Raw genomic sequence first — 25,950 nt, 5'->3', positions numbered from 1 at the left:
CATTGCCAAAGTGCTAACCAACTACCACCATCAGGCAATGAATTAAGTGCGTGCGACGGGACACCAAGCATAAACTTTTTTTTATGAAAGAGAGAATTACCTCGAACTTGCTCAGCATCGAGCGGCAAGCAAATACTACACGACCGTCTTTGGACGTATGTGCGACTCGAAATGCATACAATCAAATTTCAAATGTTTTTCCTTTTCCTTCTGTGCTACGGTCTACGGAGAAGGGCATGGTCATGAGCTTTTTTGTCGTCATTGGTTTTGGTTGAGCTTTTATCAACGCATACACCCAAGCGCGGTATGTCTCCTACATACCCGTTAAGTTGCACAGCGTTCAATGACGCAGAGAACCATTTGCGTATATACCGTTCTTAAATTAACACGATGAGAAAACAATTGCGACACTGTTAGTTTTTTAAACTTTTTTTGTCTGTCGTAGTTGAAGTCAGCGGTAATGCTTACTTACTTACTTAATTGGTTTAGTGTCTCATGACAAGGTCTGGAAAGCACAATTTTTCCATTTAACCAGTCTCCAGTCCAGCAGGTACCAAATGATCAATAGATATTATTTCGCTTGATCCTGGTACCTCGCACACCGTGCTCCATTTCAATAGAGGGCTCGATTCACACTTCACTTTTATCTTCCCACATCTTACAGTCACAATGCTATTTTTAACTACCTCTGACTCTAAGAGTCAGCGGCCCTGGTTCCGATGCGACCTCTATTTTAGCAGGAGGAGTCTCATCCAAACAACGTGCCCGGCCCAGCTCTGGCCACCTCCCAAATGGTGGGTCCGCCATATAGACGCCCTTATTCGTGCTTACTCTTCGTCTTCATACACAATTCTTCTCCACACCACCATAGATGATTCTCAATTCCCGCCCCGTACAAACATTCTGAGTGCTCGAGCAGTGTGCTCATTTCATGCCCATGCCCAGAGGTCAACCGGACTAATTGATGTTTTGTCAAAGTGCACTTTGTTTGTTGTTTTAGGAGTAACCCATTGATTATTAACAATTTTACAATTAGGGGTAGTCAAAAACATAAATAAAACAAATGCGAGTGTCACCGATAACCGGAGCCCGATGTAACTTTTCGCGAGTAGGTTTTAAGCTCTCAGAAGAAGTTTCAAACTAAGTTTTATGACTCAACATATTCTTACTAGTATTGTTTGTCGTCAGCGAGATTTCAGTAGAAATAAGTTAGCGTAGTAAATGTATAAAAATCGCCTTCTTAAAAAAACATGTGCTATGGGGGTAAGACCGACACCCTTACTTACTTACTTAGGTGGCTTGCCATCCTAAAACAAAGCCTGTTGACCGACACCCTTCGATCTCGTTTACAGTCATTTATAGAAAAAAGGTAATATTCAATACAATGGTAAACCCTCATTATGGTTACCGTACATGTACTGTATTTATGCCTAGCGTCCGATTAGCAAAACCAGAAACTGGCCAGTTTCCTCAGGTTTATTTGGATCTGATCATTAACGTCCTAGGTTCATCATTTGACTTCCATTGTCCTTGTCAATAAGTTCTCATGTTATTCAAGGTGGCACATGATGTATTTAGTTAATTTTAAATTGCTTCTATTCTCTCAGTTTTTACTTTTATTAAAAACTTAAACCACAAACATTATGTAAGATTATCACTCAGAATGCTGTTTTATCGGAAGATCATTAAAAAAGGTTTTTTTCCTGTTCGCAAACAAGTACAACTGCCAATAGAGATTCTATCGTTTTCTATTCCACGGGGAGTAGTACATCGACATTTTTTTTCGCATTAGCGACCGCAGATTTAAAATAATCGAAAGTTACAACTCGTTCATGTTGCATTTTGGTTTCAACCGCGGCGTGAAATGAGCCGGTTGCCAGGAATGCATGACCACTGTTTATAAGAAGAACAATGTGTTAGAACAAGTTTCAGTTTTTGTTCTGCGAAGAACAGTTATCCAACCAAAGTGTAACCTTCCTCAGATGAGCATACTTCCATATTATTTTGAAAAAGCAACTCAGAATTTCATTGGCTGTGCACACCACTGATGGACTCGGGCCAAACACACGCAGGAACCGGAAACAGTCGAGCGTATGTGTCAACAGGAGCGAAGGTTTCATTAAAAACCAGAGGTCTGCGAAAAAAAAAATATACGAAGTTGTATAATCTACAAGTATGTGTATTATAAATCATTGAATGTGCAACGTTTTTCTTATTACTTGTCAAATCTACTGACAAAACCACCTCGTTTGGTAAGACTGCGTCACCATCTGCACGTTATGATGATCGTGATTCTGATGCACATTTTAAATGCAGTGTATGATCAGTGTAATTGCTGCAGGTATCCTTCTCCATATCACAATGTCCATTGATCTTTTGTGCTGTTCTGCAGCAACACACGTTTCACATTCTTCGTATCCTACTTTCACCAATGATATGTTACGTTTTTTTACTACCTTGCAGTACAATGAATAGCTTGCTGTGATGTTTTCTTTTTCTGTGTAGTCTTTGTACAAGCACTATTCTGTTAAACCGGATGGCAAATAGAGACGATTCGGAGTATGTGTTCGTCAGCAGTGGGGATTTGGGGAATCGATGGGCGTAACCAAAAATATGTTTCCTGATAGCTTCTTGTGCCTGGTTATTCCTACAATATTTTCCCCGCCGATATCCTTGAGGATCGTTTTGCGCTTTGCAGATGCAGCTGTAAATCACGTTACTATTTTTTACCTATGTATATTTTATGTATTCATTTAACGTATTCTACAACTTACCCACAATGTTCGCCAAACTCAAGAATATTCAAAAAAAAAAATATGCAAACCACAATAGGATTACCGCTTGAAGTTTGTAAGGAGCATGCATACGCCAACCATTTTGCTAAATCCTTCATGTTGTACTTTCGGCGCCGTTCGACAGGTGTTAGATGAGCATACCCTTAATCAAATTTTCTTGGCCGATCTTATCCAGACTCCAAAAGCTGCTTTGAAATTTGAACCTGTCATCTCGCGTTAGCTTTTACATACAATTTTGGTTACATCCACAGTTTTTCAAGACAGCAGTACGTGATAGGCGTCGTTTTGTTGTCGAATCCTCCCTTCACATTTTTTCTTGCTTTTCTCTTATACTTTCGTTGTATCCGCTGTTCGTGAAAACTGCAAGAGCTATCCGAATCGTAACTTCTGTCTACTGAACGCTCCAAGTTTGCAGCCATTTTCTCACATAAATTTCCTTCCCCGACGTATGATCCAAATTCAAAAATTGCATCACAGCAGCCGGATTGACTGCCCTCTGTCGCGGTATCTACTGACATTATTGAAGAAAATCGCTCACCTGTACCATTTTCCAAATCAAAACCAAAAAATTTCTTTTCATCTTCGCTGGAACTACCGTATTGTTCCAAAAACTCTAAACCTGACACATTTCCGCTTCCGATTTTTGCAACACCTGATAAAAAAAACGAAGCACTCATGAACTTTACAACGAAGCACAACCGTTACGTGTCAAACCAAACTACAAAATAAACAGGAATTAATCGCAGTGGGACCAATATGCGTACATTTTTTGACTACTCAGCGCAGTTCGCGGCATAAGCGTCCCAGAGGGTAATTCATTGAAATAATAGTTATTTTTTGTAAAATTTGTTTAAGTTGCATATGAAAAAAAAGTATTTTACCAGTTTTTAGTTTTCAATACAGTGAACAAAGTAAAACCGCGAAATTTTACGATACAAGCCATCTGCATTTTCAAACTTTGATTGCAGTTTTCTCATTTCTATGTTTTTTAACAGTTATGCTTCCACCGTCAGTTCATAACTTACTGAAAACAAAATAAGCACTGATTTTGTAAAAAAAATTAGTAATATTCGGTCTCAGATTCAGATCTGGCAAGTTGATCATTTCCCTTAGGCTACCTGTGTAACACCCTGTACACCTACAAATTTACAATGGATTTGAATTTTACAATAGATCTGATCTGATTGAAAAAATATGTAGGTAGCGGGTTGGTTTTTAGACAGTAACTTTGCTTACAGCAGACATACGTGCACTTAACGTATTTGAATGAAAGGTGTTGCGCACTATTTTCGGCGGAGTAGACTATTTCTTGCCTTGCGGTCATCTAGATAATTATTTTTGCATGAAAAAATCAAAACTTGAGTTTATTTCAAGTGTACTTTCATGAAGCAATATGAATACATACCTTGTTTTCTAAAATTTATCGGTGTTTTATTTTCATCTTCATATTTCGAGCTTGTAGAAACAAGTTTCCTATACTGGATGGAAGCGGAAAAACAAATAAACAAACTATTAGAAAGTTTGTTCATTTGTTTTTTCCCCTGCCGTGTCTAATTGGCTATCCAACTCTTTCACTTCAACAGCAACGGCATTCAAATGAGCTCGGCATACCAACCAGTCTGAATAAAATTATAATCAAGAAACATGTTTTCATCACATCAAAACATCAAGTACTAGTACAAGTACTAGTATAAGATATAATGATGGTTCGAAAGCATTACAAAATTGTTCGACAAATATCCAAAGGCATGTAAAACCTAAAATTAAAGGAATAAATCAGAATATAATTATTTCTTAATTTGTATAGTATAGCTCACCTAAATCTTTGTTCTGAATTTCCAGCATTACCATAAGTTTTGTGTTCTTTGATGGACTGTAAGTATCTTAGGAGAATAAACCGCGTATCGCTTCCATATGGCAGTCTAGGATGTAAAGATGGCATTATGACGCATTTGAATACATTTTTTAATCAATTCATAAGGAGTAGTTTCGTAATTCTTAATTGCATTTCAGACTGCTAACTGTGTAGTGTGGCCTTCGCACCTTAAGCTCTCTAAAACATGCTTTGTTTCTTCATCGTTAAACACAAGCTCTCCAAGTTCGGTGTAGCTGATAGACTGACTTTTTTATGTGGCTCTTTTCATACCATGGTTGAGCTCACATCTATCAGACCGCACTTTGCGTGTCAATCTGGATTCCATTATTTCACATGCATTCAGTAATACTTCTGAAATCTCGCAAGGCAGTAGCTGGAGGCATTTGCCTTTTTTTCTTTTTTTTTCCTTTTTTTCGGGTTATCCAACTGGTCGCTTAATAGCGTATAAAACTCTGCGCTGGGCCCTTTTGTGATGTCAACAAAGTGTCAGGGAGACCTCAAACATCAGTTCTACCTGACGAGACAGGCACTGTCGCCCACTAAACACAGGTAGAGCCCCAAGCATAGCCGTCACGCCTATACCCGCAGGCGGAGGCGTTTCGGCCCTGCGCGGACTCCCCGAACTGACTCTAAGATCTCTCTGCCAAAGGCCGGAATGTCATATTTTAAATATAATGATGATGATGACGATGATGATGATAATGATGATGATGACGATGATGATGATAATGATGATGATGAGAAGAAAAAAAATAGATCGAATTTGTAAATGTGCTTTGGACTTTTTGTAACACTCGAGTTGCAATATGTGGTATAGTGAAGAAGTGTAGGATTCGTCAGCCCCGCCTGACACCGGTCTTGAACCGCGCGCCCGCTTTCAGTTTTCCAACACAAACAACCACAAATGAACCAATAGGTAAAACAAATTTCGGAGCATTAATGGTTATCAACTTATCAGGGCAAATTTAATCTTTCATCCCCTTAGCATTCACAGTGCATTCCCACGATACAAAGTAAATTGAGCGCAGCACAAGCTGGACATTCGCGGTAATCGACAGAAGCTTCAAAATATAGACTCGCCCGCCTTCCAACCCTCGAGACCAAAGTGTTGTAAAGCTCTGGGCTCAAACGTCTCTTTAAGACTCGACCCCTTCCAATCGACAGAGCCCGCGGGCGGCCATCAGAGCTCAGGACAGCCACGGGGCCAGTGCAAAAATCCTACTCTATCTAGCAGCACCGCCTAGCCGAAACTCGAACACGCGACACGAATTGACCTAATTTTCCCATCTGCTACCTAAGAAGTGCTATTACCCGTAATCATTACAGAGTGGTCCTTCGGCATCCAATCGGATCTGGTATCCCGCTTACATCCCCTTACTAACCCTAAGCCCCCGACCAACTCAATCAATCCGACATTTTTCGGAGATATTTGTGACAGTTGTGATAAATAGGGATGAATCCCAGAAAACTTCATCTATTGTCAGAGATCCCCATACTGGCTTTATTCTTGAACGGAATAAAAGCACTTTCTGAACAACGCAACAATCACATTTGGTAAATTTTTACCCCGAGTCCCACTTGAAATCACAAGAGTATTTTGATATATACCCACAGAAGTAAACGTGACCGCTGTTCATTTACTGATTAGTTAAAAAGCCCTACACCACGACAAGGTTCAGTTTTATCGTAGGGAAGGCAGTAGCTGGAGGCATTTACATAACAAAACTCTGAAGATCTAAACGTGTAGACGCACTCAATAGTATGCCGAGGTCATCAGTGATCGAAAAACCTGGAATTCATCAATATTTATTAAACCGATAAAATCGAAAGGCCAGGCTGCAACGATAATAAAATTTAGTTTACGTTGCACATACTACTCCGTGATTTTGCTGCTAATTTGGCTTACAAATGTGAATATTTTTTGGAACGATGGTACTACAATTGATGGAGAGGGACGATAAGGGAAAGTAATGAAGGATTTTTTGGGAATGGAGGAGAAAGAGTGGAAAGGAAGGGGAGGGTGAAGGTAATACGTAGCTACGCTTAACAAGTTGTCGTTGTGCCTCCTACCTTTTGTCCAATGCTAGAAGGTGCATGGGTCGAACCAAGCTATAATCTGAGATTATAACCGGATTCGAGCCCACAATTCACAAATGCGAATTCCAATATTTTAATCATAATGATTCATTTTCATTGATTTTCATTTTCATTCATTGAAACTAACCCAACATTTCAAAGCCACTTTTGCTTCATTTGTAAATAACAAATATTTCAATTAAAGAAAGATTGCCGACGTTGAAATTGTTTAATAACAGAATTTAACTATAGAATTGTAAACAAAATTATAAGACTTTGGTATGCTGACTTCTCTCTTTTGGGTAGTTTTATCACTGCGACCATTTGTTTAACTGAACATAATAGCCCTCTATAGGAGAACTTCAGTCTTTTATTAAAACTTTCCAGAAAACCGGATAACAAGTGTTCCTTTTTCATGCCACAGAAGCGACAAAAATCATTTTGAAGCTTTTCCATAAACTTCGCATGATAGCGGTGCAGACAATGTCCTGTACACTATAATGTAGGTGGTAAGATCTTTCTTATAAAGCTCCAAAATTTTACGAATCATAATAAAACGTTTGGAAAGAAAAACCGTTTCAACTGCTTGGTCATGAAAGTGTTGTTCCAATTTGATTCCACTTTCGTACATTCTTATGATTTTAGCTCCATTTTCAAGGTAGAAGCAGATATGCCACATAAGGACTCAGGTAGCCCGGTGCTACCCTTCGGACATTTTCTCTCTTAGCCAACCACTACTTGGTTTAAATTTTTAAAGTTTAAAAAATAAAAGCAGCGATGGCCAAACCCTTCCAGATGATTCGTGCGGCCCGCGGACTGATTTTAAGGGTGGTGGACTTATGAGCAAAATGTTTTTTGATGAGACAGGAGGAATAATTTCTCGTGCATAGGGTGGATCTGAATACTTTCCAATTTAAATATTGTGGTGATTTCTAGAAAATGCTTTTTGCTGCTGCATATTTTACCTTTTGTTAGGCGCAGGTCATTGCGGCCCGCGGTATTCATGAGGTGATCTAAATTGGCCCGCAACATGTCTATGACTGGGTATCACTGGGACAGAGTGACTTCTTGGAATCGAGTCGTTTATTCTTGTTCAAAACATTAGTACTCAACCTAACCTAACATAAAGGGGAAGCTTTCCCCACCTACTCTGGGGCCCTATGCAATTTCTCCACGCGAGAATCGCTTCTTCCTTTTCTAGCAATGGCCAGATTCCATACCGTACGCTGAGTGCTTTTTCCGCGCGGGTTAATTTGCAAGTTGTGGAAGGCAAGAATTGATAAACAAAGTTCGTTAAGCGTAGAGCGTTTCTCGCGTTCTCTTCGCTTACCTTGAGCGCACTCTGAGACTTATGGTCTCGAGGAGAGGCAACTTTTTAGCGCCCATACGGATAACTAAATGAACGACCGTGGTGCTTTATGCATACCACGCGGAAATGTTCATATGTTAACTTTGTTCTCCGAGCCAGAAGGTGCGCGGAAGGAGGAGTTTAAATAAGCTTTTACTTAATTTCTATTTCGCTGCTCGCACCCTTGGAGAAATTGGGCCACGCATTTTTTTAAATGTTTCATTGTTTTATGTCGCCGTGACTCGGCAGGTTTAACGAATTGTGCAAGACCACCGTGATCTGCGACCCAATATTAGTTGACTTACTTATGATAATTAAATTTTTGGTTACATTGAATACATTCCCATGACATGATGTTATATGCATGTCGGTAACTTTAAAGCATTTAGAACTGCTTAAATTTCAGACATTATGGAAGCATTTGAATGTCTCTAATTTCTGCGGAAGCATACTGTAGAACATACTAGAATTGCTTGCATTTCAGCTTGGACCAGAGGCGCTATGGGGCTGCTACCCCGTTGGTAGCAAAAAGAGCGCTCATTTGGCTACCAACGGGGCAGCAGTCGCATAGCGCCGCAAATACAAAAGATAAAACTATACTTTCTTCATCAATAATGTAGATAATAATTAGATCTACAATTGCCTTTCATATTACCTTTTCGAATTCTGTTTATTTGAGGCACTGCAGTCAAATGAGTATCTACTGAGCAAAAAACCGAGAATGAAGCCTGATACTAAAGACAACGAAAGAAGTGCTATTACACCTTGTTGTGGACACCCTTGCACTGCTCTAACACTGATAGCTGAGTTTCCAGGGTTTCTTGATATCTCTCTTTTTGATAACATTTCGTTAATCCATTGGATGGCGACACCACATTTCGTCACAGCCGTTATCAGTGAAGTGAATTATGATATGAGTTATCCAATGCTCCTTTTTGTTCAAGGGAGGCAGCTAGTGAAATTTCTTTTGCTTCAAAGAACTAAAACTTTACTAGTTTTCTTACAACTGTGCTGTTGCTGAAGGATTGCTGAAGATGATGACTTCATGTGCTCATCATTTATTTTTTCCATTATTTTTGGCAGGACAGGCGATAAGCTTATCGGCCAGAAAGATTTTGCTTAAATTTTGTGCTTTCTATTGATCTTCGCGTTTGAACATGACACGCACTTGTCACCATGCTGCTGGTATGTAGTGGTATGCAGCAGGTTATTTGAAAAACTTCTTTCTAATTGTTTTATAATGTGATTTTTCATCAGAACTAACACAATTTGCATTAATAATCATCTTCATAATAAATTACAAATATAAGGTACAACGGATAAATGGACATGTTTTAAAATTATTATCAAAATGTCTTAAAATTTTATGAAATTTTGAACGTAAGCATTTTTTTATGCGGACTCATCACTGCAACGCCCAGGTGTTTGCGGTAACCTACACTTTCATATACGCGAGAATTCTAACGTATTATTGAGTTGCATGACCATTCTTTTACAGGTTAAGAAAACCTTCTGAGTTATTTTTGTATTGCTAAAAATAGATAACTTAAAAACCTACCTGCGCCATCAAATATGATCCACCCGCCCTACTGCATGATTTACTCATTTTCCGCCTTTTCCTTTAATCGTCAGTCGGACGCAAAAGCTCGCAGCCAAATGGGGAGCGCGCACGCACTCTGAAGCACACACAGTGAGAGCGCGCACCTCCATCAGCAGAGGCTGCTGGCTGTGGCTGCCTCGAATTTCCATTCTCTCAGATTTTCCACCACCGCCAGTAGGTTGCGATTGCGAGTTGCGTTGCGACTGTCGTAGTTTGTCGATCACTTGGTAGCTTGTGGTGGTAGCTCGACCCGCTGCTTCTCGCCCTGTCGGGGTAGCAGCGCGCTCGGTTGTACAAGCCAGGTTTAGTCGCGTCGCAACTATCGAAGGGTTTGTTCGTGTTTTCACTTGCGCTTGCCTGTCTGCCAGCCTGCCAGTGTGCCTGCCTGTGCTCAGCGTCAGAAAGAGAGAGGGTGAGAGGAGCCTGTGTCGTTTGTCGCAGTCGTCGTCTAGTGGTTGTTTTTTTTCGTCAATTGATTATGGTGTGAGATTTTCCTACTTCCCCATTCAGCAGTCAGTGGGTCGTTGTCATTGCGCGAAGAAACAACAGTAACAGTAGCAGCAAAAAGGAAAACAATAGTTGGTGCAGTTCGCGAAACGCACACAAAATACAAACTAACGCACACCGGGAGTCATCCTTTATCGGTCGTAGACGGTTTGTGTGTCCTGTTCGATGATCGAAACCGGCTGGTTGCCCCCAATAGTATGCAGAAAAGTGTGTAGTACTATTACACCGTGCGTAGTGTTTAATAACAAGGAATAAAAGAAAATAAAAGAAAATACGCGAAGCAAATCGTGTAGAAAACAAGAAAAGCAAACAGGACGACCTGAAGGAAACGGAAGAAGGCACTTGTCTGAAAGTTTAATGTGGTTAAGGCAGTTTTCGTTACGAAACGTGGAGCAAATCGACTTTTGTCACGCGGGCGACCACGAATCAATCAAACAAATGTTACTGAAAGTATTTATTTGAATAGTGAACAGAAGAAAAGTTTTGAAGAGAACAGCACTTTGTGACAGGCAGTTTAGAGCACGGGTACAAATCTACCCGATTTATCGTGAAAAAATAGTGAACGTAGTAACCAAGTGTATGCAAAATTGGGCAATGTGGTTCACGACTTTGTTGAAAATTCCGAAAAGTGTAGCACGTGGAGAGCATGAATAGGATTAACAGTCACAAAGGAAGGGTCCGATCGGTGCGGCGCGCGTTATGAGCTCGTGAAATTCGCATCCACCGCGCGTATAATTTCAGTTTTTGCAACCAAGTTGTTCAGTTACATACCCTTCCTTGAGAGTAGAAATCTCAATTACGAAAGCCAGTGAATAGTACAAATTTTTCGATAATTTTTCTCGTATAAGTTAACGTAATTTATTTCGCCAACCGCGGAAGTAAAGAACCAACACCACAAAGTGTGATATATTAGAGAGAAATAAAAGGCTCGGATAACGTGAAAAGCAATCAACTGTACCACCAACCTCCTGAACTAGTATTGGATACTCCACACAGCTAAAAATCAGCTAAATGGAATTAGCACGTAAAAGGTAATTGCCTTTGGAAGTCGTTACCTGATTTTTTCTTTTTAATTTTCATAATAAAACCCAAACGTACCTGTCATCTCTATTGTCGAGGTCACATCCGCTCCGAAACCGATTCCGTTTGTAGGCGAAAAGAAACGATGTTGTTTTTATGTACATACATATCTCAATGGGCAGTCCCTGATTAATTCATTTTGAACAATCGGCCTAAAATATCGAGGATAGAAATCTTGGACAATTTTTCCGTAAACCCTCATATCAAGGCAGCCGTCGCTTCTATCTACGCACATACACATATAAATGGCAGCATCCACCTACACTGCTGTAAAACAGAAGCAGCAATCGAATCCCTTGCGTTTGCTTGCTGTTCCAAGTGAAGAGGGTTCTCCCGTTTCCAACACTCATCCAGTTGATGATAACATGACAATTGCTTTTAGTCCCGTCCTTCCTTGGCCGGATCCGTATCCGTAGGTACCGTGCCATTCATCCCTCGCCCTGCTGCTGCTGGTTGGTTGGGTTGGAACTATGTTTTTAGGATACTCACTGGTAATAACAGTGCTGTCAGAATGACTGATACTTTTCCGTGCCAAGATGTGAGATACGTTTACCGGTTTACTAGTTTTTGTTCCTTTAGGTTTATACTGTTCTCATTGACAGAAGTTTTATTTTTTCGTCCTTAAAAGCGAAGTCACCGCAGAGGATTGCGTACTGTTCAAAGTTGGTACAGTCAGAAGGAGCCATTTTAGAGAATCGTTGCATCTTCTCGGGACAAATATCGACTTTTTCGAAGGACTTCGGGCTCCGTGCCAGTTGTCTTCTTACATAATTGTTTTACGTAAGCTTCGCAGACGTTTCCCGTTTGTTATCTCATCGCTACCGTCATCCGATGGTAACGAGTGGAAGATGAAACCTTGAGATCCAAATGAACCACTTTAGAGCATAAGATCCAACTCATCGTTCACTGCTTAGCTGATCCTTTGTTTCGGGTTTCTTCCGTACGCACGATCGCACGTTCATCTTCCACTTACGGCTCGCGGCTGTCGGTGCTGGAGGCCGGGCGGAGTAGACTGAAACAAAAAAAAAATAATAAAACAAGAAACGGCCAGACAAAGCGGACGATGCGATGATGACGACGACGACGGCGGCGACTACGATGATGATGATGATGATGAAGCACATGGTCGATGAACGAATCCAAGCGCATGGCGCGCGATTTGATGATGATATGTAGACAGGGGGGTCCTACTCCTTTCATCGAAAACGAAGGCTATGTTTGGTTAACTCGCGTGTTGAGCGAAAAAAATTCGCCGTTTGAACAACACACGACACAATGCGACAATACGGGTTGAATGAGCCTCCCGAAGGACACCAGACGGATGAGGTCGACTGGACGCTTAAGAGGACCGACCCCCCCGTATGTTGATTTGAGCTAGCTTGCGCTACTTTTAATGGATCCAACTTCTTGTTGTTTTGTTTTGCACTACGATCGTTTTTGAGATGGTCAGCAAACAGGTAGCAAGTTCTAAATTGAAGTGGTGCATATCCAAAAAAGTGTGAGCCAATATTCTCAACGTTGAAGGTATCTATTTTCAACCGAAAAATAAATTTAACGCCGACTCAACAGTTGTTTTTTTCTGACTCATTCGAAGTGGTTCAATCAATGGCACGCTGTCCGTTTCCGGTTGATCTGTCCGAGTAAGCCACCTACTTCGGGTGAATCGATGAAATTCTTTCTCCGTTCCGCAAAAGGCATTTCCGCATTCTACTGTGAACATAAAAATGGGAGACAAATATATGAACTGCACGGTCGAATACTTCTTGAAATTGATTGAATTAGTTGTGCCTAACAATGTTTCAGTCTTAATCCGTTTTATTTATTTCGGTGAAATACATAATCAATTCCACCTAATACTATTCGTTTTCAATTTTCAACCCTAGGAAAATATACACTTTGCTGCTATTTCCCAAGGAATCTTGTTTGGTTTTAAAAACCTTTATACAGCAATTTTATACAGTGGAAGTTTTTAAATGATAACTGGAACGAACCAGGACTACCTTGGATGTATCAGAGATCGCTTGTTCAGACATTTTCCAGCTGTATGAAGTACAATAATTTGCTTTAAATAATTTTATACAGTGAGAGGTGCATTATTATGATTATAAAATTTACGAAAGAAACATTTTTGAAAAGTAAATAATGAAGACAGACTGCTGCTTCTGATTGTAAGCCCCAACATGAATTGATACAACGTTTTAACAATGTCTGTATGACTTGCAATTTCAACACATGTGCTTAATTATTATGGGCTGCCCTTAGGCAAAGCCCAGGGTGCTACCTACATTCCGGTTTCAGACACTGACCTTCTATTTTTATTTGTCAGACTTCGCAGCCAGCTGTTAGAGTACAGGACTATTGGCTCTGATTGCATTTGCTCTCAGTCGAGATTCAAACACGCGACAACTGGTTTGTTACAGCAGTGTCGCTCCTCGAAGTCTCGAACTAGGAGGCTCGGCTGCCTTAATGTGAACCTTATTCCACATTTGCTCTTACCCGCTACACTCCTGATACTCGCGTGAAAACAATTAAACAACAGTTGAGATAGAATGTTGCTGTTGGTTAGAAACTGGAAAAAACTGAATTTTTCAATTCAACCGTGAGGATCCGTGCCAATTGCAAGAGGAATCTGCTTTATTCAGCATTAGAAGTTACCCGTCAAGCAATTTCCAATTGATTGCTTGCGTTGGGAATGATTCAAAAGCAGAAACCTGGGTTCGCAATGTCTTAAAGTATAGGAACTTTGGGCGTCGTTGTCTGTATGTGAACAATTAATTCCGCAACTCAAGAGGAGGGTTTTTTTCATTGCATCGTGACGGGTGATAAAAAAAGGGATCCATTACAACACCTCAAAGAAAACAAAATTATAAAGATTGCGTCGGATCGTCCAAATATCCATGCTGTAAAGATGATACTTTAGTATGAACTGTTGAAAGCGAACGAAATCATCGCTGGGGACTGGTATTGAATTCAATTGATGCGTTTGAGCCAGTACTTGCGCCCAAAAGGTCCATAATGCAAGCAGATGCGCGATAAAGTGATTCTACAGCTAGACTTCTATGCTAGAGTCTATGCTAGACTTCACATTGCCAAATACGCTTAAACCCACGTGGAAAAATGAAATGAAAAGTCCCAACCTAGCCGCTATATTGCCGATATATTACGCTGTCCAATTACTACTTATTCCGTTCACTGGCAAATGGTTTGGCTGATCAGCTCTGCTCAAATGGACACATCAAAATATGGCTGGGCGGGTAGCCTCTCGAGGAGGATTTATATTTCTGAGATATTCTCCCAGAAAAGAATGAAAAGGCGCTTTTTGTAAAGTCAACATACAATAATATGTTTATGGAACAGGAATAGCGATGAACTGCTCTACAGATAGATCATTATCAAATAAGCAATCTAAAATGTAAAGCAATTGCTCAAATCCAGAAAACCAACAGTAAAATCACGAAAAAATCACGAAATAACAAGTTTCAAACATTGCTATTTTAACCCTGACAAATCGTGTGCAGAGTTTGTTCTGCTATCATCACGTCTCGTCTCACAAAAACGAAACGAAAATCCACATTATTCACAAAATTCTTGGAAGGACTCGGTTTCTCAGCCAGCTACGGCTGGCATGGCTGGGTAGGTTGCTACCAAGGGCAACAACAGTTTAGTCAGAAAGAGACAACCGTTCGTCCGTCTAACGAAATGCGATAAGTAACCCACCCAGATGGTTTTTAAGTTGTCTCTCGTTTGGTTTTTTTTTTTCGACATGTGTTTTTTGTTTGTCTAGATACTTCAACTGCTGTGAGTCAACTAAGCCGAGCTGCTGAGCTAAGCAATCAAAAATTCAGTTGCGAACATTTAGAAAAGGAAGCTTTGTTATCATTTTCGTCTGAGAACTCAAACTGGAAAAAAGAAACACAATACAAAACTTTTAGCTGTTCACAGTTTTAGATTGTTAGTCGCTACTATTAAATAATATGAAATTGGCTAATGTTTCCATTTCAATGGTGTAACAAACTAAGTGCAACAAACCGTTCAACGAGCCAATCAATTGAATTAATTTGTGCGTCGGCCATCGCAGACCCTCTCCCGGGTATTCATCAATTGGCTAATCTGCTGCAGTTGCAGCAACGGGTTCAACGACCGGTTTATGGCCCGGAGAGTTGCTGTTTTTCATCACTGGCACACTGTAGTCGTCGGTTGTCGTCGTCGTCTGCTGTAGTTGTTTTCGACGACGACGACGACGGATGAGAGGAAATCTGCGTCGCAGCAACTCGTATGCACGAGGGTCTATTGGGTTGAGACCATATGTGTGTACTGGCACAATCGAACGTTTGGGAACGCTACCCTAATTTCGTTCGTCAGGAGACCAAAGCGCGCACAACAGCTGTCATATTTACACGTCGAGGGTTTTGCTAAATGCTGGTTAGTACGTTCTGTTTGTGCGCCTTCATGGCACTCAGAACAGGACAAGTTTTTATACCGCCTCTCGTGCTAATGAAAAATACAGTGTCAAGGGAGGTACACCGAGCCGGAGAGTCGTGCGTGCGTTTCTGAAAAGACTTTTAGCAATCAGTAACTTGCCGGTTGTGAACGGCTGTGTAACTGTTTGCCAGTACGGTAATTGAAATATTTTAATATCGTACAATAAAAACGGCTACTCAGTAGCAACACCCGGGTCGCTACGGGCTGGTGTATTAAAGTGCAGGCAGTTTAGTATTTTGTCCAAGTGCCATTGAATGACGCCGAACGGCAGTGCGCGCGTTGCGTCCAAGTTTTTACGAGCAGTGCGGTTTTCGGTTGCGTTTACACGTTTCGACGTGTAAATTTATCGAGGCTGTGACAGACGCATGGTCGAGTGCCGTCGACAGTTCGAAAAAAAAAACCAATTGCCTAATCGAACTTCCACGCGGGCTCTCTAGATGCGAAAACGTCAATCCAGTAATGTCTACCGATTGCTTTGCGCGATAACCGATCAGATCTGACAGATAAATGATAGGAATTTGTTTAGCCTTTGGTTGAACACGATATTCACGCTTGGTAGCGATCAATCCTTACCACATTTTCTATGATAAATGACCCCATGTCAACTACCGTTGTGATGAATAAGCACAAAGTATACAAACAATTGGTCACAGAGACCTTCGCAGGTGAGCATTACTTGCGTCTGCGAAGGAAAAACCCCTAAACCAGTCCCAATAGTACTCGTAAATAAGCTATCGCTCGGCTGCGTATTGCATTAACGATAGACCCCTAGGAGATTTATGACTTGACGATACCTGCAAAAGGATGGATTTACCTTAATTTTCGCTCCGTCCTTGCTTGCCATCCACGCTAAGCGACCGGCCGACCCTCGAGCAGCTGTCGTCAAAATTTAGTCGCTGTCGAACAGGTAAAAAGATGGTCACACTACATGCATGCGCGATCTAAATATAAAAGCTCGGTTTCCTTCCCAAGAGGAAAAAGGCAACCAACTTTTGCTGCGCTGCGAGCATAAACCGTCCGTCGAATGCCGTTCGTACCATTTTAATACATCTACATATATTTTTATGCCATTTTCCTTGACTTGGTTTAGTGGCTAGTCTGTGAATAGTCAACAAAGTGGCATGGCGGTGTTGTTGCTCTGTTGCTTTCCCGAGGTCTGCTGCCCACCTTGGCCGGTAGGCTACAGTTACTGCAAGCAGACACAGTGGGACATGGGCGGTTAATTTTTTAAAATTACAGTATCATTTTAAATGTTTTCATGTTTTTACTATTTTAACAGTTTTGTTTATGAAAACAATGCTACCATGTGTTGGATTGCGTTGATATTAATTAAACTAGATCACAAATCTCCATCTGACTTGAATTTTTCGGGGTTCACTGTCCCATACTGCCATTCAAAGCAAAAATACATCATTAAGTTAAATGCTAACAAAACGAGAAGCGCTTTAGTAGAATGCGTTTCAGATTTTAACACACTGTCTGCGATTTTCCACCTGCGGTGGCGGTGCGATACGCTAATTAGCCGTATGGTTCGAGCCGTGATTGCCACTAACCAGCCCTAAGCATCTTAGACATTAGCGAACAAAACAAATGCAGCCATGTCTAGGCGGAAGGGGGGGAGGTGTACCTCTTTTGTTTCCCTGTTGTAAAACTGCAAAAGGGTGGAATGTCATATTAATTATTTATAAAAGAAAAACCACAACATTGTCGACAGCGACGATGACGACGATTAAACGATACACACGGTAAGTCAACAACAACGGTGAAGATTGTTTGACTATTGACTGAGCGCACCTCTGGAAGTGGGGAGCCAAATCAGCAGTAACGCTGAACAACAATTGCGGCGATTGTTCGTACTGGCTGCGTGGGAACACTAGGAAATAAATGGTTACGGCTGCGTTAATGATTAGACGATAGTCGATCGGTTACGTAATTTGTCTTCAACGATCACTGGAACAAGAAAGAAGTCCCACAGGTTAGCTTTGATTGCTGACGTGCATCAACAAATTATTATTGACAACGGTGTCATTGGAATGATTCGAAAGTTGACGCTCCAAACAGCAGATAAGCGTTGAACCGTGTTAGTGAGTAAGTCAGTGTAAGAAGCATCTTGTTCGATCGCGGAAGTCGTGTAGAAAACGAGATAGCGAAAACGAAACTGAGAGATAACATGCTGTTATCTGTTTGCCGGGTAGAAATTCTAGCTGTTTGCTTAGGACGCAGTTATTGACAGTTGAGTTGATAGTACAAATGCATTCTCACACAGAGGAAGTAGACCTCATTGTACCGATAGCATTTCGGCTAGAAATGGTTTTTAGACATTTTGTTGTGCGAATTAAAGTAGGCTGAATGTTGAATGATTCAGTATAATTTATTCAGTTGGGCGCACTAATTATAGTCGTTACAGCTAACTGAAGTATCTGCGTTGTTCTGATTTATCATGCGAAAGTTATACAAAATGTAGGTACAAATCTTTTTTCCGCCTTGAATCCCAGACCTTTGTGTGTTGACATTTGGAGTACAACGTTCTCCTAAAGGCCTGTCGATAAGAATAATAAAGTAGTTTACAGCTAAATGATACACCCTTAGCAACAGAAGTTATTCGAATCTGTTTAAGGACACTGAACAAAAGCTGTTCGAGAGTATTATTTTTAAACTATCAGAGACGCTTAATAAGCTACTGCAAATAACAACTAAGCGATAAAATTTCAATTTTAAATTTAATGGCCACTGCAGGGCCATAAGCCACCAAATTTATTGTACCGCAATATTATGCTCAAAACGTGGATGATCGATGATTTCAACAAGACAGTGCAACATGCCACAGCGCCGCATCTCGTAATTGACTTATTAAAAGGTACGATGAAAAGATGATTTTGCGTAATGGAACGGTAAATTAATCTCCAAAAGCATGCGACTTTGCACCGCTGGGCCATTTTTATTGGGCTTTGTAGAGTCTCTTATCTAAGCCGATAAATCGCAGACAATTGACGCTTTCACAGGACAGATAAATTTCGCCACGTTATCACTGATATGCAGCCTCTTTGCTGCAAAAAGCAATTAAAAATTTATATTTAAATCGAAGGGCACAGAATTCCCTGAGCTTGGTGGATTAGCCTAAGGGGGCGTACTTCGGGTGGCGGATAGTAGTGGGGGATGAAGAGAGTCAGATTTTTTGTTTTCGTTATCTGCTCTGGACTATCTCTTATGTAAACAGGATTACCATTGTCTCTACGTTTGTCGGATGGGCTGCCGCTCTCCAATCGCCACTAACACAAGCTGTTCTGGCATCCTCGTCAGCAGCGCTCATCTGACGGAGTCTCTGCGTCACTAACGAACCAAGATAAAAAAAAATTCGTCGACCACTTTAAAAGTGTCTTTATCTAACACTAAAGCAGTTTCAACACCTGAAGGTCTACTACGCCCCAACCACCATATACTTTTACTAGAATTTTTGGACCTATCCTGGAAGCTTCCTCCTATTTACGCCCATTTCACAGCTCCACGGGTAATATCGATGATATCGACGATATCGTGAGATAAGACCCTAGGAGCTTGTAAGATATCGTGACGATGGTACCGCTTTTCTGCACGCCTGCCCTTCGAATAGTACCTTCCAATGCAATGTTGAACAAATTCGAAAGTCTGTCACCTTTCTTCAAATCATCTAACGTCACAAATGAGTCGGATGTCCCACTCCCACTATTCTGACGCTGGATTTCGAACCATTAAGGGTATAGCTAATTTCGTTTAACGGAATCGTACACCGCCTTGAACAAAGGGTGAATCTGCAAGTTAAATTCTCAAACGGCCTCAATCTATGAAACAGAATGAGGAGGAAAATTTTGTGTGCAGAATTGAGGAGGTAATGCCTCAATAAATGCTACACTCGGGACGACGGTCCTTTTTGAAAATGGAGCATTTAATGCCTTCCAACCAGTTCATAAGTACAATCAAGTCCCTTTACACGTATTTTTACGATTTTTGAATCGTTTTTGGATGTTTTTACATCCTTTTATCCAAACGTATCCCCCGTACACTATCTTGCTATACAGATTTGAGTGTAGTTTCTCATTCTATAAACCTATAATATAGAGCCATATTATGTACGTCACGTCGAGCAACTCGACTCGACTCAGACCCTATCGACTGTCGAGTATGGGAGAAAACGGACAGCCCTACGGCTTAATGCAAGACCAAAACAAAGCTCGGCGTCACTTACTGACAGTTGTCACTAGCTTTTCAGCGGTCAACTCAGTCGAGTTACTCGACAAACTCGTGTCCACAAACGGAGAACGAAGTGGCGCACAAACAGTTGATCATGCAGTTAAAGTATCTCTCGGAGCACGGAACATACCTGAAAAGGGACAAAAAATCAATAGATTAAAATGCTATAAATTACTCATACAGTATGTATGTATGTTCTACAGTATGCTTCCGTAGAAATTAAATACATTCAAATGCTTGCATCATGTCCGAAATTCAAGTAGCTCTAAATGCTTTAAAGTCACCGACATGCACATAAAAACATGTCTGGGAATGTATTCAATCAAGTTAAAAATTAAATTATCGTAACCAAGTCAACTAATATTGGGTCACAGATCACGGTGGTCTTGCACAATTCGTTGAACCTGCCTAGACCCGGAGGTTCAAGTCGCGGTCGAATAATCGCAAGTCAAAAGTAAAAAAAAAGTTGGTAAGGATATAGAACTAGCAACGGCGACATAAAACAATGAAGTATTTTTAAAAATGCGCGGCCCAATTTCTCGAAGGGTACGCGTATTCCTTGCTTCCGGCAAATTTTATAAGCTGTGTGCTGATAAGATAAGCTCTAATGCCTCATCTGTATAAAATAAAACGTTCAAGCAAACCATTGTTAATATCCTTTAAAACCTTCTTCTCGTCTTTCATTCAATTCTCCTCCTATTGATAGGTTTGAATTTAATGCAGAATTGGTCACTCTGTTTAATACTCACGCAATCGACCGAAAAGCAGTAGATTTCTGTGCTGAAACTTTTGGCATTTCTACCGTTCCAGAGATGTTATTTGTCGATGGAGTAAATCAAGCCATACCTAAACACACATTAATATCTTCTGACATTAGCTGTGGTTTCCGCCGAAACTGTTTGCTGTTCAAATAATAAAAATTATAATATCAAATTCAAGGCACACGGATCCAGTCTTTTCTTAGCTTCAAAATAAACAACTTCAGCTCGGCGCCCAGCAAATGTCAGTCTTATTGTTGTCGTTCTGTTTAGTTGGCTCTAAAATACTTTTTACTTGATTTAATGTTATATGTTGTCCAATATCTTTTGATTTGACAATCATCACAATTGACTGTTTGTATTTTAAATGAGAGCTTCAGTGCAGTGACCGGTTATATCTAATAGGACAATCAAAACATGTTCCTTTCATATTCCTTCTAGTTGCTGGTTACTACTGTAAACAGCTTTCGAGCAGTTTTCTGCTGTCTTTCGATTTTACGGCTTGATTTTCTATTTTTAAATATTACAATGTTAAATTTTGCGATTCATTCTTATCTTCTAAATAATAATGTACTTATTGGGCTTTCCGGTTACCAAAATATATTGCGCAGCAATATCGAAATATCTTTGCTATTAGTCCGATAGCCCGCATCTCACGATGATGTACAAAAAGTGCTAATTGGTAAATGTGTATCGCGAAATGACCAAAAATAAGAAAAGATACAAACAAATAACGTCAGCTTTTAGTTTGACCGAACTTGGGCTTGGTAAGTTCACTAGAATGCAACAATAAATTTAGCCAAAGATCAGGTTTGGAATAGAGAAATAATAAACAAAAAATATTATAGAAATCGAAAAAAAATCTTTTTTGTTGCTTACATTAAGTTCCTAGGTCAAAACCCTAGCCAACCAGTTGCTGGATGACTGCAACCACAACCCGACAAGTCGCGCCCGAATTACGGCCGCTGGCTGGCCGCAGACGACACGCACCGGACTCCGCTTCCGTGTTCGAGTTGATTGGCTGAGTTAGCAATCAAGTCAGAACTTTTGGCTGACGTTGGGTTACCTCATTCGGTCTCATCGTCGGACGTCGAACGGCGTTGATGTGCTAATCACGCAAACCGCGCGCGTTGGCGATGATGACTATCACCCCTTCCCCTCTCCAAAATAAAAGGAAACCGCTCAGTGCGGACATTAAATGATCAACGCGTCTTCGTTTTTGGAAGGTGCTATTTTTCGAACTCGGAGAGGAAATTTTGAAGGACACAGTTTCTTGAACCCGATACTTTACCATGCCTTATTTGAAAGAAGGCAATACCCTGATGGTAAAAGTTCTACAAAATGAAATGGAACAGTGTCACTTGGGGTCTGCTGGCGTCGCCAGCTCAGTAGAAGCCGGTTCAAATTGATTAAATTTAGAATTCGTTTTACGGAGTGTGTTCTCCTGCCGAGCTGGAAAGATATATACACGGCTCGTTCCGCATTGCCTGCATCGTACGAGACTTACACAAGTACTTTCTTCCGCTAATTCTCGACCCGTCCGACCGCATCGACGATCGTCGCGTGGGTCGTCACCATTTAGTGTGCACTTCTGACGAAGCGTCATCACAAATGGATAAATTATTCACTCAAGTACTGTTTCCCGACGCGAGTTACATAAGTGGGTCGCCGAAGTGTCTAGGCTGTGCATGAAGGCGTCTCTCTGGCCCGACTTGAAACACTGCACGGATCAACCAATTGAATCGATTGATTGACTCAACAAATAACGGAACGCACACGTGCACCTGGTGGCCTCAGATAGTGGAATGTTTTTGCTTTTAAATAAGTACATAAAACGACAGAGCAGAAGTGTCGAGTCAAAACATTTAGCGGCAGTCATAAATCGAATCAAATTCATATTTCTGAAAAGGGAGGTCTGCTCAAACCATACGCTGTAACTGTGGGCAGCAGCTGTCGCTATACCCTCTAGACAGCCTTGTCCGTTTCGAAGCAAAGGGAGCCCGAAATATTAAAGTTGGTAAAGTCGGACATTCTCGGCAGGCAGTAGTCAGTCAGTTTTCATTATTACCGCTGCCGGCAAACACCCCGGTGAATAAATCAAGATTGAAAGGGTCGTCCGATGCTGAGCCACAAGTGAAGACCAGCATATTGTACGCATTGGTTGTAGGGTAAATGGTGCGATTATTTCCCTTCTTTAATAAAACGCATTTCCGCTGTAAACCGCTGGATCAATATTGGTTCATCCACTGATGTGTCGCATGGTAGTCCAAATGAGCCGCACAATTTCAAGGTTTTGTTGCACTACACCACCTCGTCAGCCATTCGTAATGCCTTGCATATCTCTCAACGTCTCTCCAAGCTGCGTGTCATTGGATAATTGAATTTCAAAAGGCGTACGACGAGTCGGGTATCAACGTAAGCCTGCCCCCGGACTTAGTGCTATGTGACCAGCACGTCCCCGTCCTATTGGTATGCATTAACATAAGCCATCGCTGCTGTCTGTCGACGGCGGCGGCGGTCTGTGCGCGCATATTTTCGTTTGTACCTATCTCCATCTGTACGACTCTGCGGACAATACGCTCGGTTCTTATTCTGGTTTAAGCCCCAGCCCGTGAACTGAGGCGAGTTTGTTCCTAGCAAATTGCTTTGCGGAATTTGAATTTCAAATTTCACAGCTGAACGTTCTGATCTCAGCCCGTTCCCGCTGTTTGTCATTGGTGAGGAGATGGTTTCTAAAGACACATTGATAGGCAGTTTGTTTCACCTGGTTATCTAAGAAGCGTTTGAATTTACAATCGCCGGTAACACGCTGTTTCGAGATGTTTATGTTGATAAACTGGGTGTGCACAAAAGTGCGTATTATTGGTTACTTTTATTCTGATCATAGGAAATCGTAATGAAATAGTTTGTTACAGATCGTTTCCCTCTGCTGAAAACTCATGCAACCGGACAGACAGACAGCACGTTACTTTCCTCTGAATTTGATCCTTTGACGCATTTTCCTCGACCGTTATCGCTTGGTTCCACTTGGATCCACGTCCATGGTTTTGTAAAGTAATTCTTCGGGGTCGAAACGCTCGATATCCCCGCACTCACACAGACCCAACCACGTTAATGAAACCGCAATTCTGGCTAAGAACGATTAGTTGGTACTTCAACGTGGTTGGTACGAGCGGCAGTTATCGGTCAAATTTGCACCAACCGAGTTCATTTAGCACGACGACGTCTGCGGAAAAACCAAAAAAAACTGACAAAGAAGGGATCGGAAAAGCGTTCAAAATTTGGTACCGTGTAATTCGTACGGAGCTATTCGAACGCATCGACGCAAATCGACTTGTTTGCTGCAAACAGCGGGATAGAATCCAGAGCTCTTCACAGCAAGTCGGTCGAGTGTGGTTCAACACTTGGGTAAATTCGTACCTAGTCAGCGAAAACTCACAGTTGAGCGAGCTGCTCAACTCCGCATATGAAAAGGTACACAACTTCAAAATAAATTTCTTTGTCTATCGATCGAGCGCGAAAAATATAAAATATTTAATACGGCAAGCAAGTTGGCAGGCTGGGCAGAAGGCGAAAATTTTCCAACTCTCGCCTGCTTGAACGCCAAAACATGATCCAGCCGAATGGAAATTCGATTGCTCTGAGCAGCCACCCTTCGCCGGGCGTGCCGTCATCTCTAGGCTCAAGAAAGCGCGGAAAAAGTACGCGCATCACTGGACCGATGAATGGAATCAATGATTTTACAAATTTTACCGCTTTTCGGAATTTTCGCTAATAGTCCGTCGGTCGGTTGGCGCGCTCCGGCTATGGCTGGCTGATGTGCTCAACCCTGTGCGCTCAACGACTGCGAATAATTCCGAAAGTCTGTAACCGTCATTACCACCAGCAGCGGGGATCATTGATGCGGACCATTGCAGCTGCAATTTAGCAACATGCAGTTGACCGGCTGCAGCCCCGCCGGGGCGCAGCGAGCGGTGATGACCCTCTGCTATCCTGCCATTGGCGGAGACTTTTAATCATTCTGTTTGACTAAAGGTTTGGTCAATTTGGCGACGTGCTTTATGCAAGCTTACACACTGGGTCCAGTCGCAGTTCTTCAAGCATTTTTACAGAAGAAAACCAATCCTATTGAGCATTTCATATGATTAGGTACATGTTGATTGCAAGCGTTTCTATTATGAAGCGCGTTCAAAGTGAAGCAATTTTCTGTTGTTGGAATAAGTTTTACATTTCATTTTGGTAAATTTATGGTCATATTTTTATTATTTGATCCGGAATTTCACAAAATTGTGTTATCAATTAGATTTATGTTATCACCGTATGTTAACCGTATGAAATAGTATAGTGTTCTAAATTATTATACCTACAAAGATTGTAAAAATTTATTATATACTATTTGCAGATTTATGTCGAATTCTTGTGCTTTGTGCTGAGCAAGTTAATTTGTTTTACCTACTAAATTTCGGTACAGAAAAATCTGATATACAGAAACATTGCAATGTTCCTTATAGTTTTCTTATTTCTTGAATTTGATTCATTACCTAATCTTGTGATTTACAATTTTAGGCACGAATGTTTTTCTAAACATAGGTATTCAAATATCAGTCAAACTAAACAATCAAAATTTTACCTTTTGTGCTAGCAGGAATCAAACTAAACGATTTGATAACAATTTACACTACTGTTGTCACTTACAAATTATAGATTTAAACACTTAGGTATAGTTGCTAAACAGCAAAATTATTGATATAGGTTTTTTAGTTTACTTTTTATTTAAAAGCCTAAAATGCTTCCAAAATAAATTAAAAAATAAAACTCACAATTTGACACTTTTTAGCCAAATAAAACATAACGCCTTGTCTAACGGTAATTCCAAGGGGTTTCCAACAGCAGTGATTACAACGCATCGTAAAACAAATTACCAATGATTACGACTGATTACTTTGATCAAGGGGTTTCCAGTAAGGCATATAAGTGCGTAGTAATCAGAGATTACTTTTGTAATCATGTACGAATTAATTAGGTAATCATTGGTAAGCAGTAGAGTAATCAATGATAATCTTAAGTAATCATTGGTAATCATGATTAATTTATAGTAATCACAAGAGATTGATTACTGGTAATCAGAGGTAATCAGTAAAGTAATCAAAAGTAACTTTTTTCAAAGGTACGTAGTAATCATTGCTGTTGGAAACCCCTTG

At 40.8% G+C, this 25,950-nt stretch overlaps 1 protein-coding gene across 1 annotated transcript in view; it reads left to right on the top strand.

The window, feature by feature from the left end:
* Positions 1 to 10,029: 10,029 nt before the first annotated feature.
* The window catches only part of LOC128744112 (protein gustavus), a 50,271-nt gene continuing 34,350 nt past the window's right edge, over positions 10,030 to 25,950 (top strand). The window contains exon 1 of the mRNA XM_053840898.1: positions 10,030 to 11,233. Coding sequence (XP_053696873.1) covers positions 11,214 to 11,233 — 20 coding nt within the window. The 5' untranslated portion in view covers positions 10,030 to 11,213. The remainder of the gene's footprint in view (positions 11,234 to 25,950) is intronic.

Source organism: Sabethes cyaneus, chromosome 3 (genome assembly GCF_943734655.1).
Source record: "Sabethes cyaneus chromosome 3, idSabCyanKW18_F2, whole genome shotgun sequence".
NCBI lineage: Eukaryota > Metazoa > Arthropoda > Insecta > Diptera > Culicidae > Sabethes > Sabethes cyaneus.
The sequence above is the reverse complement of the archived record's forward strand: the minus strand, read 5'-3'. Positions and strand labels throughout refer to the sequence as shown.